Below are 19425 nucleotides of genomic sequence, written 5' to 3' on the forward strand. Positions count from 1 at the left end.
GCACTTAAATTTTAAAAAGATGAATACAAATATACAAAACAGAAGAAAAAAAAACAGGAAAGACGAAAACAAAAAGAACAACAAAACATTAACAAACAAACAAAAAAAAATATCGAATGAAAGAGAAACAAACGTAAGGCAAACCAAAAATAAAGTAATAAATAAACAAAAGGAAAAAAAGTAATAAATAAACAAAAAGAAAAAAAAACAAAAACAAAAAAACAAAAGACAAATTAAATAACCAACGTCTATTTTTTATGGACCAACGTCTGCTCCGGTTTTAATGATTTGGTTAGATAAACATTGAAAACGAGAAATACATTAAATTGCAAAAGAGAGGAGAAAAGGGTTGGAGTTTGTTTTATATAAAAAAGATGAATATTAATGTGACAGATAATTTACATTATGTACAAGTCAAGCTGATCTTTTATCAGTTTGTGTGAAATTAGAATCCTAGTTGTCTCTGGCAAGAAATAGTATTAGTATTATATTTGGGGTGGGGGGGGGGGGGGGGCTTTAGTGGAGCCGACCTTTTGATGCTGTGCGGTTTGGTATTATACTCACAACATTCCGCCAGCCGGATACAATGTACCAACACACAGAGCTGTGTGTTACATTAACCGTTTATCGTTTATAATTTAGTGAGTACTATTCATAAAAATGGCTGGCTAAAAACAATAAAAGTTGAGCGGCGTCAATTTCGTTCTATCTATAATAGTATATTAATGCTTTGATCACACAATGTTTTATAATTTAACTAGATTATTATATTTATTTTGAAAAGGTGTGTCAACATGTTGCTTATTTTATAAAAACCTACCGAACAAATGGAAGGGACTGATCAGAATATGTATTGTTGTAAGCTTTAAACGTTGTGAGATATCTTTCATGAAGTAGATCATTTTAAATGCGTCGTGTCCAGTGACTTGGAACACGTAAAAAGTTAAATAGATAGACCGTCCCAATGTAAAATAAATATACATCGCCGTGGATATGGACAATTTGTATGATATTTAATGAGTATGGCATATTAAATGTGTTATAGATTAATGCGTTTTCGGTTGACTTTACGATACACGCACCTTCACGTTTGTCACACTGAGATGCGAGTGTGTAAATTTAAAACTTAGCATTTATCATAGACAGCTTGCAAAAAAGGATAAGCTTTATACTGATCAAAATAATACATTAAAAAAATATTTGTGTTTTTAGTGTTAAAACATTTTCTTGGTCATTTAACAAATCAAATTACTATTCCCGGGATATATAGGCTCCTATTTCTTGACAAAAACTGCAATTTCATGTGAAATGTGTTGCATTATAACTTACTTATCGACAAACATACACTGACACTGACATGAAAAAAAATTGCAAAAGTTGCGATGGAGCAGTACTTCATACCAAATAAAAATTACTTGCAATTTTGAAATGAAACAGAAGAATTAGAGAGTAAATAGAATTAACAGAAATATATCCAAGTATAGATAGTATGCGCTTGGCGAAGAAGCTCATAACATTGCCATCCGGAAGTATAACGGACCAACACTCAAAACTCTGTGTAACCTTGAACGTTTATAGTCTGGTTAATACCGTTTAGTGAGACTTACTCATAAACGTGGATGGCAAAAAAAAAACAAAACCAATAATAAAGACTTGAATGACGTCAATTTCATTCTATCTATTATTAAAAAATACTTCCATGCCTCATACACGAGGTTCTGTCAAAAGCTCCTTTTTGTTACATATTAAGACACCAAAATAAATTTATTTTGAAAGCATATGGGACGATTTCGTTTTTATCAGTTCTAGGTGCTCAAATGTTTGTTTTTGTTTTTAAGGGTTTTACGGCGCTTGCAACACATTTAGGTTATATCAGCGCCAGTAAAAAGGAAGAAAATGGGATAGTAAAAAGTTATAGAATTACAATAAAAGCACCCAAGAAAAAGTAAGACATAGGGGAACTGGGAACAAATAGGGATCTGATGTAGATTCCAAGAGCAGACCACCAATGCACTTAGTTTGAGATCACCTAAAAGTCTCATCCAGACACAAGCACAGGTCCCATCTAAGAGGAATACACTCAAATGTTTACCAATCATTTAATATAATATGTAAACTCAACATAATACAATGCATAACAGAGAGATGATTTACAAGGAAAAAAAATATCATCTCCCAAAACTATAACTATACATTCGACTGTTTCCCTCCCAGCCAAGGAGCTCCGGCAAGGATCAGGACAAAACTAAGTAATCTCATTCCAAGACAATGACAGGAAACAATTGGGAAACGGGTATGGGGGGATAGAAGACACAGCATGTACCTCCCTGCCCACTATGGGAGGTCAGGATCCCCACCCAGTAGGTGCTCAAAGTTCAGCCACTAAAAAGGGTTACAAACTGAGAATCTGACAACAATAAGGCAACATTTGATAGATAAGTCATACATTATCGCCCTTTAGAGGAGCTGTTTCTTCTATTCTTTTGGAGCTTAAGTATCAGTATTTGCGACCTTACTTTTATAATCCAACGCATAGAAACTGATGAAAATCAATTCTTTCATAGCTTTTCAACATAACATTACATTGGTGCCTCTTTGTGTAGGGTTTTTACCAAAAAAAAAAAAAACAAACAAAAAAACCCGTAACACAGCCTCTGGTCTGATACGAGTTCTAATCTTAAATTATAATAAGAAGGACAAGACATTGAATCAACTATATTTTTGTGAATTCAAAGATAAAGATCTGAACAAGCGTGTATGAAAGGTGCCAGACAAAGTTTTGTCTGGCACCTTTCATACACACTTGTTCAGATCTTTATCTTATACTGGTGCCTGCTCCTTAATTTCTTTAATTCGAATTCTAAACTCCACATTACGATTACCAACCATGGTTTTCCTTGTGGTGTGAAATATACTAACTATGATAATGATTTAAGCTTTTTATTATTCAATAATCATGATACCATATTATATATATATATATATATATATATATATATATATATATATATATATAAATAATTATGCCCTTCCGCTCTTCCATCATAAGATATCGTCGCCTCGACATTCCACAAAAGAATAGATAATTCATCAAACAAGATGTCTGATGTCAACAGAAATCGCCCATGTTGTCCAAGTAAGTTGCCCAAGGAAAAAAACGAAAATGCCTAAAGCGGGGCTCTAATCCGGGACCTTCCGGTCACAGTGCAATGCCTTAACCACTCGGCCACTTCGCCCCCCTCCCCCCACCCAATACTCTCTACTTTTAGTATTGGTTGGGTAAATTAATACTGTATTATGCAATTTTTCTAGCTAAAACTATGCTATTGCTATTGACTATTGAAATACTATCTACTTTTGGTGTAGGCTGGTAAGGTTAACAATATACGCCAATCAATCGTCTTATAATCAATGCTGCCTTTACATACATATAATATTTAAGATCATCTGTATTTTTCATTCAGCATTTGAGTAATCAGTTATGTATTTTTGCGTGTCTGAACACGGTTATTTCAATGATCGCAATACGGTTATTTCAATGATCGTAATAAAGGATATTCATATCTATGAGTATTTCACGGTATTCTTCTTTAATTTTTATGTAATCAACGATTGAGCACGATGCACTGACCTTTTTATTGCCCAGTAGGTACCAGCGGCCATTGAATATTAGCAGACAGGAAACTAAAATATGTATGAACAAGTCACCATTCCCAATCTCTGCCGTCTGTCTGGATTTTAAGAGATGCATTACCGTTTAAATTGTTTTTTGTTATTGACTGAATAAGGGTTTTCAACCGAAACGTTCCGTGTTTGGTATTTCATTCTTTTTCGAAACATTACTTTTTACAGTCCACAGCTTCTTGTAGTTTAGTATCAAGATTGAAAGCTAAAAATAAACTCCGTAGAGGGCGCTTAGCTAGAGCTTCGAAGGCGGATCACATTATGTGGATGAGTTTAATGTCGTGAATGGTTTCACTTCGAAATGGGACAACTCTGACTAAATCTCTTGCATTGTTTGTTTGTTTTTAAGGGTTTTACGGCGCTTGCAACACATTTAGGTCATATCAGCGCCAATAAAAAGGTAGAAAATGAGATATTAAAAAGTTCTAGAATCACAATTGAAGTACCCAAGTAAAAGGAAGACGGGGGAATTAGTTCATATAGAGATGTAGACTCTAAGAGCATCCTATCAGTGTACTTAGTTTGAGATTACCTAAACGTCTCAACGAGACAAGCACAGGTCCCTACTCGGAGGAACACACTTTATAATCTTTACAAATCATATAATATATGTTAAACAAAAAATAACACAATGCAAAACAGATAGATGATTTACAAGACAAAAAATATTATGTCCCAAAACTAACTATACATTTGACGTTTTCCCTCCCAGCTAGGTTTTCCGGCCAGGGCCAGGATAAAACCAAGAATCTCATTCCAAGACAAAGACAAAAATCATGTTGGTTAACAGATATAAGGGGATAGAAGACACAGTAAGTGCCTCTCTGCCCACTATGGGAGGTCAGCCTCTTGCTTGTCTTGACGTAAATAGAACCATCAAGGCAAGAGTTTATCGTCTCTTGTATTCATTGTCTCTGGAGGTAGTCAACACAAACACAGAAGAAAAAAACCCCAACAACCAAAGAAAAAAACGAAATAAATTCCCAAAACAAACAAAAAACGAAACAAAAAAAATTACAGCTATGTGAGGGGTAAAAATTACATACGTGAATTATTATGGCTAGTCTTGAAATACTGAAGTAAAAAAATAAAAGACACTAAAGAGAATTCCAAAGATTTAAATATATATATAATAATATATATATATATATATATATATATATATATATATATATATATATATATATATATATATATATATTGCAGATGTAACTAATTCACAATGCCGTAATGAAGTCAAAGTTTACTTTTACTTCATCTGATAAGCGAAGTTTTAATCTACGTTACCATATTTGACCAAAAAAAAAAAAAAAAAGCGAATAACTTAAGAATTTGAAAGATTAACATTTACTTTCTGAATTTTCAAGCAAATATTTGAAAAAGCATGTAATATAAACAACGACAAAATGTTAATTTCCAAATCATTGTTTCGTAAGTATCATTGCAATGTATAAATGGGGGGAATATTCCCTTTGAGTTGTGATCGTTTGTGAATTTGTGAAGATGTTTGCTCCCACAATAAAAACGGTAGGCGGTGAAGATACATGTGAGACACACTGGGGTAAATATGTGTCTTGTTTGCCTAGGAAGGGATGAAATGCTTGTATTGAATATCTACACAATAGTAGTAGTAGTAGTAATAATAATAATAATAATAATAATAATAATAATAATAATAATAATATGAAGAATAAGATGAAGAATAAAAATCAGAATAATAATAATAGTAATGATGATGATGATGTGATAATAGTAATAATAATAATAATAATAATAATAATAATAATAATAATAATAATAAAAATAATATAATACAATAATAATAATAATAATAATAATAATAATAATAATAATAATAATAATAATAATAATAATAATAATAATAATAATAATAATAGTACAACAGATCCGCTGACAAGGATAAAAAAATATCTTTAAAAATATTCACCTGTCTTCTTCCATTCTAAGCAACTGGTATAAAATCTTAAACTTGTATAAAAAACCGGAATTTGATACCAAAAAAAAGGGGGGTTAAAAATCGGATTTAAATCGACAGTAAGTCCTATGCTCTATGAACGGCAATTGATGATATCAAATCGCAATAATGACACGATTGAACGCTAAGTATAAATAAAATAAAATAAAATATATCATAAATCTCGTTGCAGATATCTCACTTGTCACAGGGATGTCATATTTGACTTGTTTGAGTTTGATGTTCCACAAACATACTTTTACATCTTGTCGTTATACAATAGGAACAACTTTAATTTGCAATTTATCAATTCTTTTAAGTCCATTCAACTATCTAGTTGGTTAATTGTTTTCCGATCAATATTAAATAAAGAAAAAAAATACAACAAACAAACAAAAAATTAAAAAAAATAAAATAAAAAAGCCACAAAAAAGAAGCATTAAAAAAATAATCTAACAAAAAGAACCCAACAAGTCGAACAAATAATGACAATAAATTCTGAATATTGATCTAAAAATAACATGATAATATTGGACTTGCTATCGTAATGGCATACAAACTATATTAAGTAAGTCAAAAGTCAAAAAACCGTTTTGACAATAATGTTTTCTCCAAAACGATTTCAAATACATAATTATTAACTACTACACTGGTGGATGTTTTCACATTTAGCATAAACATATAACAATTTATGGATGCTTCACTGACCATTAAAAAATGTACAGCGTTAAAAAAAAAAAAGTAAACATGAACAATACACGAATTCATTCAAGGCAAAACCGTCAACAAGAAACGCAGCAAGTAAAGTTTGAAAAAGGTCGTGTACAAATTCAAACCACCATTTTAAAGAAAATAAAAAAAAGACAAAAACAAACAAATACCCCCTAACCCTCAACAACAAATCAAAACAATACCAAATAAAAAATCATCAAAAAGGCAATAATATTTTTAATGGCTCTTTGTTTTTTTGTTTTTTTTTTACAATTTATTGATTGATCATTTTAACCGTCAGAAAAGTATTTGTTTTGGGGGTTGTAAAGACGCCTTTTTGCGTGTAGGTCCTATAACCCATTAAAAATATCCTCATATTATGCAGGGAAACCGTCTATGTATTTCTTTCACAGAATTCTTTAAAATCAAATTAAATACTAAACATGATAGATATCTACTTTTTTAGCGAGAAAACAACAACAACAACAACAAAACAACAAAGTAGTTATAATAAAATCTCAAAATCTTGAACGAAACTACGTATTTCTGTTAAACTGAAACCGTCATATGTAAAAGAAAAAAAATGAAAAAAAAAAAATAGAAAAAAAGAAACAAACAAATGAACGTAACAAGACCAACTATTAAATAATTGTTTTCTCTCTTCGCGTCATTTTGATGTTATTCTGTGACTCTTGACTGGCGTCATCGTCATCGTCGTCAGACAGAGACCGTATTGTCTCATACGAAGATGAAATTCCTGTTATTCTCGTAATCCACGTTAAATTCACAGACCCGTGATTCGTGCTTGTGTGCCATTGTCCATTTACCATGACAATGGGGGACATCTACCGCATTCCACTCAGTCTCAGCACTGGAGGAAAACATGAGGAATAAAATCAAAGTATTAAAGCACTGGAGGAAAACATGAGGAATAAAATCAAATTAATAAATGTTGTTATTATTTTTTAATGAAAAGTTAAATGTTTTTCCTTGTAAAGCATCTCTCTGTTATTTTAATAATTAGGCGAGACTTACCTATAAGGTGAAGTGTAATTATAATCATTCCGTCTCTTAATGCCAAAGGAGTCAATTGTGAATAAAATTGATTAAGTGGATTATTATCCAGAAATAGAAATAAATAATAATTAATTAAAGGAACTTCCAAACAATGAACTGATCACTTGAAAGACGCACGCTAAAAGTGATCACGTGAGCGCATCGCGTCCACCAAATGGCTCCATTCGGAATTAAAGTAGACGGAATAAATACTGTTATTTTTTTAACATATGCTTTGTAAAACTTTTAGTGTATTACTCTCAGTGGGATCTTGTGCTTGTGTTAGGATAAGACTTTTAGGTAATCTCAAACTAAGTACACCGACTGTGTGCTCTTGGAATCTACATCTGTTCCCTGTTTGAACCATTCCCCTATGTCTTACTTTTTCCTCAAGTCCTTTTAATTGTACCTTTAAAATGTTTTTACTATCCAATTTTCTTCCTTTTTACTGGCGCTGATATGTCCTAATGAGTATGACGAAAGGAAAAAAGCCAAGCAGCGGCGATGGGGGCTCGAGCCCAAGACCTTATTGGTACCGCAACTCCGACTGGTCATGAGACATGAGAGGGTAGTTCTGCAATCGACGCCATCCCGCGAAAAAAAAATTATTCTCTATTGCCTTCTGGCACCTTTTCTATAAGTGCTGCCCCACTTATTTTTCTGAAAATATGATGTTTTGTTGTTGTTTTTAAGGGTTTTACGGCGCTTGCAACACATTCAGATCATATCAGCGCCAGTACAAAGGAAGAAAATAGGATAGTAAAAAGTTATAGAATTACAATTTAGCAGACAAGAACAGGTGAGACAAAGGGAAATTGGTTCAAATAGCAAACAGATGTAGATTCCAAGAGCACACTAGCAAAGTACTTAGTTTGAGATCACCTAAACGTTCCACCCAGACACAGGCACAATATCCCACTACGAGGAATACACTCAAATGGTTACAAATCATATGTTAAAAAAAAAAAAAAATAACAATACATAACAGAGAGATGATTAACAAGGAAAAATATCATTTCCCAAAACTATAACTGTTAGTTACATTCGACTGTTTCCCTCCCAGAAAAAGACTCTGGCCAGGGTCAGGGCAAAACCAAGTAATCTCATTCCAAGACAAAGACAGAAAGCAATTGAAAAACAGATACAGATACAGGGGGGATAGAAGACACAGTAAGTGCCTTCCTGCCCACTATGGGAGGTCGGGAACCCCACCCAGTGAAAATATGACAACTTGTGTATGATACGGGCATATAAGATAGGATATACTTTATTGATCCTGATAATGGGAATTATCATATTATATGTTTTTTTTAAAGGCAAAATACAGAGCAGAATATAGGCATGAAACAAATCATTTGAAAACATTGAGATCGAGTCTCAGATATATTGTTTTGCCGAGCAGGTATAGTTTTCCTCCTCCTCTCCTACTCCTCTTCATCATCATCATCATCATCATCATCATCATCATCATCATCATCATCATCATCATCATCATCATCATAATTTTTCTTCTTCTCCTTCCTCTTCCTCCTGCTGCTACTGATGATAATGACGACGACGATAATCATGATGATGATGATGATGATGATGATGATGATGATGATGATGATGACGATAATCATGATGATGATGATGACGACGATAATCATGATGATGATGATGACGACGACGATAATCATGATGATGATGATGATGATGAGGATAAAGACGCTTATTTAAACAACTTACCCGAAGACACCGTGGCCCAGACACCTCATACCGATCTCCCTGTTCATGGCTACTGGTTGACATTCTACACACACAGTGGCACCGTCTTCAAGGTATTTCGCCCATTCTGAGTTCTTACAGCCGAAATGGGCCTTGGTAATCTTAAAAGTTGCACGGTAACTAGAGATTGAATTTAAAAGAAAGGATTTAAAATCCACAGATTTAATTAGTTAATTAAATACTACTACTACTACTACTACTACTACTACTACTACTACTACTACTACTACTACTACTACTACTACTACTACTATACACGACTACTACAACTACTATACTACTACTACTACTAATAATAATAATAATAATACTAATATACTACTAACAAATATACTACTACTATACTACTATACTATACTATACTACTAACTACTACTACACTACACTACTAACTACTATATAATAATAATAATAAAAATAATAATCACTTTATTTTACATCTAAGTCATCCTGACATAATACCACTTTGAGCGACGTGCAGTTCTTTGTAGGTCTGATTACCCAATTCATTATGGGCTCGTTGTAATGGAAATCGAAAAAAAATAAAATAAATGAAGCAAAATATTGTTCATTACAACAATCAGAAATTAGGCCCATATTAGGTTCGTATGTAAATAGAGTAATGTGTTATCAGTACTTATATATGGAGCAGAATCTTGGAAATCAACAAAAACCGTTTGTAGCAAATTAGATATTTTCCAAAACAAATGTCTACGAAAAATCTTCAACATTTTTTGGCCCAACAAAATATGAACTAAAGATCTTCTGCAAAAAGCTGACATGACGTCATGACCACAACTCCCATTTCTGAAACAGTCAAATAAAAAAGATGGAGATGCATTGGCCATGTTTGTCGGATGAAGGAGGGATCAATCCCGAAAACAGCGCTCAGATGGACACCGCAGGGTAATCGCAAGATAAAGATCTGAACGAGTGTGTATGGAAGGTACTAGACAAAGCTTCAGATTTTTATCTTACATCGGCGCCTGCTCCTTGATTTCTTAATTTGTTATTTTCAGAAAATGGGTAATCGCATTAGGCAAGACCACTGGAGACTTGGAGGAGATCGGTGGAAAGAAGGATGGCATCCTTCGGTTGGATCAGGGGTGAGGTCCGGAATCTGGCAGAAGACAGAAGTCATTGGCGCTCCTTACTGTCGACCTTATGTGTTGATGAAACACCAAAGAGGCGTAAGTAAGTAAAATAAGTGGTAAGTAAATATTTTCCGGCCAAAATGAAAAGGCATAGATCTATATATTTTGTTAGAATGCAGAATTACTTACGTGGCTCTGGTAAAGATTTCATTGAAGTATTTGTTGTAGAGATTCTTGAGAATTCCCTTCCATGGATCGTATTTCTTGAGGTTACGGTATGTTCCGAATTCGATGGGAAGGATGCGAGCTCGCTCTGAGGAGCAGAAAGTTGGAATGGTAATGATAATAATAACAACAACAATAATAATGACAACAACAACAAGAACAACAACAACAATAATAATAATAATATAATATTAATAATAAATAATAATAATAATAATAATAATAATAATAATAATAATAATAATAATAATAATAATAATAATAATAATAATAATAATAACAATAATAATAATAATATAATAAAAATAGTAAATTCTTTCCATGTGACTTATAAATTGGCGTCCTATCCAAAGGGTAGCAATCAAATGTTACTGCCCCTGTAACATATATCTGAATAAACTCTGGCTCTAGAGACCTTACTTACTACACACCACAGGCAGACCCGTTATTCTCAAATAATTTAACCCAGTTCCTTGTACAGAATTCCCTCATCCCACGATCCGAACCTCCAAACATACCAATGCAATTATGCACGTGCCACCCCCCCTCCCCTCCCCCTTTCCCCCTCCTCCGTGCGTCTCTTCGAGCTTCCATTGACATTCCCTTACAAAAACCAGCAATTCTGAACCACAGTCTGGTTAATAATATGTATTATGACGATCTTGGCAAAATTATAACAGAACAATTAACGTGTCACATTAAGAACCATTCTGAGCTATTCTGTTCGAACTGAATGGCAAATTTCGAGCGAGTCAAAAGCAGAAAAGGCCGCTATTACACGCGATAATTACAAACGATGTCATTAAAATGGCTGCGCTTTGTCCAGCTCGAATTGGACTCGCTGACTTCTCAAAGCCACCGAGAGATAAAATTGGGTTGTGTATCAATGTATTAATTCCTTTAAGGAAATGTGATGAATATTTATGAACTTCGTGAAAGAATGTATCTGTGCATAGTTAAAAGTCTTTGAGTTATCCTAATCAATCCCGTGGGTTTTGTTTTTTTCACAAGAGGGTGTCCGCTTTTTGGACAATGCTGACACTTTATAACATTTCGTTGCCTAATACATTTTAGGAATACGCATACTTATTCCTTGCATTTGGAACAGTTTTGGGGCTGTCAAGTCGCCCGATAGGCGAGGGGCAATAATCAATCCACCAAAATGCTATACTATTCTCTTAACATCGACAACATGAATGTTCTGCAGGAGTTCTTTGAAGCTCTTAACAATGGATGAACGATGCATCTTCATAATTCTTTCAAGATAATGACAAACGGAGCTTATTTGATTTTGTTGATGGAACTGAATCAAGTATTCAACATATCATTTATTTAAAACTCGACATAAAAATGGTTGGGCATCGCCCATTTAAAATCATTGGCCTCATGGACTCTTCGAAGTAAACAGGACATACGTAACTGGTATGTGGTATTGTATTACACACATAGCCAATCTCATGAATATTTATTTTTCATTATGGTGAAATAGAAAGGTCCATGAATAAAAATTAATTAACAATCGTGAGTCGAATTCGGGTTGTCGGATTATTTTATACAGATGTCATACGGAAAGTTTTACTAGCGAGATTGAATACCGAGGAGAAAAATATTAGAAATAATAGCGCTCAATAAATTGTGCAAATTAGTATAATTGGAGTGCACTAGTGTACTAGAGACAGACAAGAAAACATGGGATAGGAGAAAGGGATCTATATATAGTTCTATACCAAATATGCCAAATACAATTCAAACAACGCAGTCAGGACATGGGGCAGCGGCGTGGCTCAGAGGTACGGTCTTTGCTTCTTACCCAAAAGGTGCTGAGTTCGACTACCCGCCTCGTTGTGTGGCCTTGAGCAAGTCACCTCGCCCTAGATCAGTTTGAGGTACTGCACTGCGGCTGACACCTGGGTTATTCCAGTCTTTCCTTGGAATAGACCCTAAGGACAAATTTCCACTTGGGATTTAATAAAGGGAATTCTATTTTTCTATTCTATTTAAAAAAAAAATCTTTCGATGTTTCTCACTTGTATATAAACAGTCTAGAACATTAGGAGCATCGGGTTGAAGAAAACATTTAGTTTTGAGTATCTAAAAGTACCCGTCATCGTAACGTTTCTTTCGATGCGATGTTTACATTTTTAGTTAAGCCAATGTAGCGCCAGGGCGGGCCATAAGAACCACTGGAGAGTTGCAAGGCCAAGAGTTCGAACGACGACAAAAGCATCGGATGATTTACACTAAACTACAAAGTTTGCAATAACAATTGATCTTCTCCACAGGGAGATGATTTACAAGGCAAAATCATCTCCCCAAACTATAACTATAGATTTGACTATTTCCCTCCAAGCTAAGGATTCCGGCCAGGGCTAGGTCAAAAATTAGCAATCGTATTCCCAGACAAAGAGAGAAAGCATATTGGAGACAGATGAAGCGGGATAGAAGACACAAGTGACCTCCTTGTTCGCTTAGGGAGGTTATGCTACTCTTTGGACGGGACGTTGCTTTATTACAAGGCACTATCGGTCAGATCTGAAAGACCTAGCCCCCCATCACGGTTCTATAGGAGTCAAAAAACAAAAACAAAAAACAAAACAAAACAAACGATTCGACTCGGTTTTGAAACCAGACTGTTTGAGTTTGCTTGTAAACGGGTTGCTCTCGCGATGCTCGACTATAGAGAGTATGCGGTAAAGACTAAGGGAGTTAAATTTTGACATTTTATACGGTTCAGTCCCTTGATTACGGTACATATTTCTTCAAAATGGCGAGCGACCAATGCTTTCAACACAATGGACACTGTATCGAAAAAGACGCAACCCGAAATTGGCTATAACAAATCTGTTGAATGAAATATTAAATATCGATCAAACCTCCGAAACCTACATACAAGCTGTGCGTCCATGTTTTATTTAATTTTGGGCGGATCAGACCTCTAATGACTATCACGACACAACAAAAAGCCCAATCTTTCGACCTACACACTTGTTTTAAGAGAATCATGAACATAGTAGACGTGGAAAGTACACACAAGACAATGCCAAAATTTCAATTTTCATTCATCCACGCCAAGACAAACACGAGCCTTGTGTCAAACAAAACAACCTAAGCATTTTAAGTCGGTGATTTTGACGATGGAAGTATATCAACAAAACAAAAAATGATAATCACACACACACACACACGCACACACACACACACACACAATAATATTGGTGATTATGATGATGATGATGATAATGATGATGATGATGATGATGATGATGATGATGATGATGATGATGATGATGATGACGACACATTATTATACGAATATATCGCGTGTGGTCGAAATCTGGTTAGGGCAAGTGCCGGAGGCGTCGTTTGTAGCGGGAAATGGGAGCAAAGAACATGAAATGGATTTTTAGCGATGGACAAAGTGAATAAGACGGCCAGAAAATAGGTTTTGGGGGGAATAGGCGCCCCGTCTTAAGTGGTTCCTATGGCCCGCCCTGGCGCTAAATTGGCTTAACTAAAAATGGGACTCACTGCATCGAAACAGTAAGATGACGGGGTGATTTAGATACTCAAAAAACTGTATTCATATATCACATTATCAGATCAGTAATGGGGCTTGAAAACGGACCAAGTGTTCCTTAAATCACTTAAAACCTAAGTTATAATATATTGGACAATACTCAATGCATCTTATTTGAAATAAAAATATTTAAAAGGGAGAAACATATAAAGGCACAGTAGAAAAAAACAAAAAAAAACAAAAAAAAAAAAAAAAACAAAACAAAACAAACAGACTAAAAAACAAAAAACAAAAAACCCTCAAAAATCCCCCAACAAAACAACTTAAAAAAAACAAACCCCACCCAAAAAAAAACAAAACAACAACAAACAAACAAAAAATAACAAAAAAAAAAAAAACAAACAAAAAAAACAAAAACAAAAACAAACAACAACATCCATTATTATTTTTGACACATTATGGATATTCAGTCATATATGCAGACCGGCCCTAGTAGAAACATTTTAGAATTACGAAATTTTAGCTCCAGTTTCAGAACTCTATGAACATCTAAGTTACAAAAACTTGTACAAAAGGAAAGTTGATATCGGCCTGCATAATTTTAAGGATTTTCAAGTGTGATCATACCGTTTTGAGACGATGAGTCACGATGAAATTTTTTTTTAAAAGAAGAAAAGAACAAGGGGGAAAAAAGGAACGGGATGGACTGGTCAGGCACTTTCATTTGTTTGCGGCGGTCATTGCTGATGGGCTGGACTTCATAGGGGGATATTTGTCTAAAGTGACCACTAAGACTCGGAGGCTTAAATGAAAACGTTTATTTGATGTTGCTGGAAAACTGGCAGGATATTACAGGATATTACGATAAAAGAAAAAAAAGATTTATTGAAACGTAGCCCCCCCCCCCCCCCCCCCGTTTTAGGAAACAATATGTCAATGTATTTTTCTCGAAACTTCCTTCTTATCAAAGTATACAATCAAAACATTCCCCTTCCTTACATTAATAATAGTATTTAGGTATATCCCGTGTGTATTGTTTTTGTTTTTTTGTTATTTTCGTTCTCGTATATTTCTTTCATTTGTGCGGTATATGGTCTCGTGGTATGATCGGAATGTCCTGGGTTCAAGCCTCGCTCGGCGCATAGTTGAGTCCTTGGAAAAGGCTCTTCACTCACATGAGTACCTGGCCGTTAACAGCGTTGTCTCTGTTAGGAAAAAAAAAACACTTAAATATCGCCTAACAGGCGTCATGTTTCGTTCTTCATGTTACGTATTGCTGTTGGTCAGGGACCCCTTGTAAAATGCTTTGGGCAGATTTAGTGGATATTGCGCTATATAAAATCTCAATTTTTCTTTTCATTACCTGATGCTGCCCCTCCTCTCTCTTTCTTATATCTATTTTTTTCTTTTATCGTAGTATCCTGTCAGTTCTCTGAATTTCGAATTATTATCATTATTAATATTTATCTGTGCGTGTGTATCACAATCTTTATAATTATTTGTGATAATCGCAAACATTTATCAAAGCGTATTTACACCGACAGTCAGAGAGGTAAAGAGAAATTAAATATAGATAGTATGCAGATGACGTCACTCAGGCCTTTGTTATTGTTTTTGCCATCCGCGTTTGTGAGTTGTTCTCACTAAACTGTATTAACCAGACTATAAAAGTTCATGGTTACACAGAGTTTGTGTATTGGTCCGTTATACTTCCGGATGGCAATGTTGTGAACTCCTTGGCCAAGCGCATTCTATCTATAGGAAACGCTTCCACTTTCGTTTCGTAGCAACCTAACAGGAAGTGTCAAATTTCAATGATTGATTTGGTAAATTAAAAAAAATAAATCCTTCTTCTGTTCCTGTGTATGCATCTTCCATTTTAGAATTGATGTTCAATGATTCAATGCGGCGTCACACATTTGCAGGTCTGATAACCCAATTCCTTATGGGCTCGTTGTTGTTATGGAAATATCAAAAAATGACGCAAAATGTTGTCTATTACAACAATGTTAAACTAGGCCCATAAGGGTCAAACCTACATATCTATATGCACACATCGATTCAATGCAATTTTAAATGCTCAAAAAAATACAGAATCACAGAGTAAAGCACCGCAGTCTTCAGGCCATTGATTATTCATTTCCATTACTGGGTTTAGCTACTATTTTTACGGGTAACAAGGGTAATAACTCCCGAAATATTTTTGCCAATTATCTCTTGCCAAGAGCTCTTCATTCAACATGCGAGGATGTCTCTAGTAGCCTCGAGGATTGATGTGGAAAGAAACGGAAAACAACGCAAAAGAGGATTCCTCAATAGTCGACCCATGTTGTTTACTCTTTAATTGAATTCGTATTTTAATCCTATAATATGACTAGATATTCAGAATTTTTGTGGCAGACCAATAAATAGACAAACGATAATAATGGGTTCTAAAAAGTGGACCGATAGAAAAGGAACGAAGTTGACGTCACAGAGCTCTTTGGTTGTATTTTTAGACAGCCTGTTAATAATTAGTTCTCATTAGATTATATCAATCAGACAGTTATAAAAGTTGAAGGTTACACACAGTTTTGTGTGTTGAAATGTTTAATTTGGATGGCGGATGTTGTATTTTACCTAAACGCATAGCATCAATAGAATCCCGTATCCTATTTTCTCAAATACACTGTAAATAAAAAAACCAACAAACAAACAAAAAAACCTGAGTTTAGTTAGAAGTTAAGTTTTTATTTTTTAAAATTAATTCTTGTCATAAATGATTAAATCAACCCTTTTTGTACATCTTCGGGAAATATCAAAGCTTAATTTCACTTCTAAATATTTTTTTACAGCGAGTCAAGTTCAAAAAGTAAGAAATTTGAGAAGAGTTGCTGGATACCTTTCCCATACATCTGACCATAACTTCATGAACAATCACCCGATTTACTTCAAATAAAGATTAAACTGCTCTGGTGAGCATATGCTTTCAGAAAATGGAAAAAAAAAATGCAAATCCAAAATTTTCACCTTCTGACTGATTATGTCATGCACTGACACATATATCATTAATTTGCTACAGTGTCGACACCGAATCGGAGCAAAACGATTGACTGCACCTAGCTATTCATAGTAAATTAAACTTACGTTGTGTATAATGTTTGTTGTTTTTAAGGGTTTTACGGCGCTTACAACACATTTAGGTTATATCAGCGCCAGTAAAAAGGAAGAAAATGGGATAGTAAAAAGTTCTAGAATTACAATTAAAGCAGCCAAGAGCAAGTAAGACAAAAGGGAAACTGGGAACAAATAGGGATCAGATGTAGATTCCAAGAGCATACCACCAATGTACATTGTTTGAGATCACCTATAAGTCTCATCCGGACAAAAGCACAAGACTCAACAAAGAGGAATACACTCAAATGCTTACATTATACATTCAAAATAACAATTATAATAATACATAACAGAGATATTTTTTACAAGGAAAAAAAAATCTACCAAAACAATAACTATGCATTTGACTGTTTCCCTCCCAGCCAGGACTCCGGCCAGGGCCAGGACTCCGGCAAACAGATATAAGGAGATAGAGGACACAGTGTGTACCCCCCTGCCCAATATGGGAGGTCAGGAATATAAATATTATAATATAATATTGTATATTATAATGTTTTGGTTAATACTATAAGAATGCGAGAAAATAAAGGGTACTGACAGCCAACGTTAGAGAATGCCATTTATTATAACCAACAAAATTAAACAACAAACAAACAAAACAACCTGAGTTGATGGTCATGTTCAGCAATGGATAGTTGGCGTGGATTGAAGACGCAGGAGTAAGACAAGTTGAGGGTTATCTTAATCGACAGATATTTGACGTAAGAATTTGCTAAAACAAAAATGGGTTTTGTCGAAGAAAGACAGAAGAATTCATTGACAGGTTTATTCATATATTTAAAAAAATGTAAAACTCTTAAAAAGTTGATGCTTAGTAGCAATTCAATTTTCGAACGTCTCATGTTGAGCCAATTAAAATAGGCTTGGGGGCAAAAAAGCCCTGGAAGTGTCCTCGCCCTAGGACTTTGCTAGAAAACACAATTTGGTTATTAATTCGGTTCATTCCTCAATCTGGCGATAAGCAGCTTAACCAAATCTCCCCCTATCAAGTTTCTATTTTAAGTTTCGATAGCCATTATTCTTATCTTACTCTTTATATCCCCCTCCCTCCTTCTCTTTCACCACACACACACACACACACACACGCACACACACTCTCTCTCTCTCTCTCTCTCTTTCTCCTCCCGTCTGTTAATTCTGTCACCTCCTTTGGACGTCTTTCCGAGCTGATATTCTATCTCTAAATCGATCTCCATTACTCTTATCTCTCTTTCTTTGTAGGTTTTCTGTTTTTCTCTATATATCTCTCCCCCCCCCCTCCTTCCCCAATCAGCACTGTATTCCTCTACATCTCTTTTTCACTCTTCCTACCTCTTGTGCCTGGTCTTCCTCACCCTATTCTTCCACGTTCTCTTCGTTCTACCTTTGTGCCTTCCCCTCTCCATTCTTCCTCATTCTCCCTCTTAAGTCTTGCCTTCTTACTCATTCTTTGTGTTCTACCTTTGTGCCTTCCCCTCCCTATTCTTCCTCATTCTCTGTGTTCTACCTCTGTGCCTTCCCCTCCCTATTCTTCCTCATTCTCTGTGTTCTACCTCTGTGCCTTCCCCTCCCTATTCTTCCTCAATCTCTGTGTTCTACCTCTGTGCCTTCCCCTCCCTATTCTTCCTCATTCTCCGTGTTCTACCTCTGTGCCTTCCCCTCCCTATTCTTCCTCATTCTCTGTGTTCTACCTCGGTGCCTTCCCCTCCCTATTCTTCCTCATTCTGTGTTCTACCTCTGTGCCTTCCCCTCCCTATTCTTCCTCATTCTCTGTGTTCTACCTCTGTACCTTCCCCTCCCTATTCTTCCTCATTCTGTGTTCTACCTCTATGCCTTCCCCTCCCCATTCTTCCTCATTCTCTGTGTTCTACCTCTGTGCCTTCCCCTTCCCATTCTTCCTAATTCTCCGTGTTCTCTCTTTTCATAATATGATTTCCAATTTTGTCACTGAACTGTTTGGGTTGATTGTTGTTGTTGTTTTTAATTCTTTAATCAGCCAGACAGATTATCAATTCCCAACGCACTCTATTCTGCCGTTCTTTGAAAAACAAACACAAAACAAACACATAAAAAACCCAACAAAAACCCACCAAATACACCCGGATTTAACATTTTGGCCAGAAAACTCGTAGGTACTTCAAACATCGACCGATTAAAATCGTCTTTTCAAAAACTCTTCAGCCTGGGACTTGCACCGTAAGGACTACTAGTTTGGTCTTTCTACACGGAATTCTTGAATTCTTGATAATATCTGATAGCTT

The 19425-nt window shown here is 35.0% G+C and overlaps 1 protein-coding gene across 2 annotated transcripts in view; it reads right to left on the reverse strand.

The window, feature by feature from the left end:
• Positions 1 to 6621: 6621 nt before the first annotated feature.
• LOC144967919 (somatomedin-B and thrombospondin type-1 domain-containing protein-like) overlaps positions 6622 to 19425 on the reverse strand; it is a 97206-nt gene continuing 84402 nt past the window's right edge. For both annotated transcript variants that reach the window (XM_078905691.1, XM_078905692.1), the window contains exons 4-6: positions 10477 to 10600; positions 9155 to 9313; positions 6622 to 7241 (exon numbers count right to left, since the gene is read on the reverse strand). In XM_078905691.1, the coding sequence (XP_078761817.1) occupies positions 7109 to 7241; positions 9155 to 9313; positions 10477 to 10600 (416 nt within the window). In that variant the 3' untranslated portion in view covers positions 6622 to 7108. The remainder of the gene's footprint in view (positions 7242 to 9154; positions 9314 to 10476; positions 10601 to 19425) is intronic.

Source organism: Berghia stephanieae, chromosome 3 (assembly GCF_034508935.2).
Source record: "Berghia stephanieae isolate SIO BIC M18660-M18661 chromosome 3, UCSD_Bste_1.3, whole genome shotgun sequence".
NCBI lineage: Eukaryota > Metazoa > Mollusca > Gastropoda > Nudibranchia > Aeolidiidae > Berghia > Berghia stephanieae.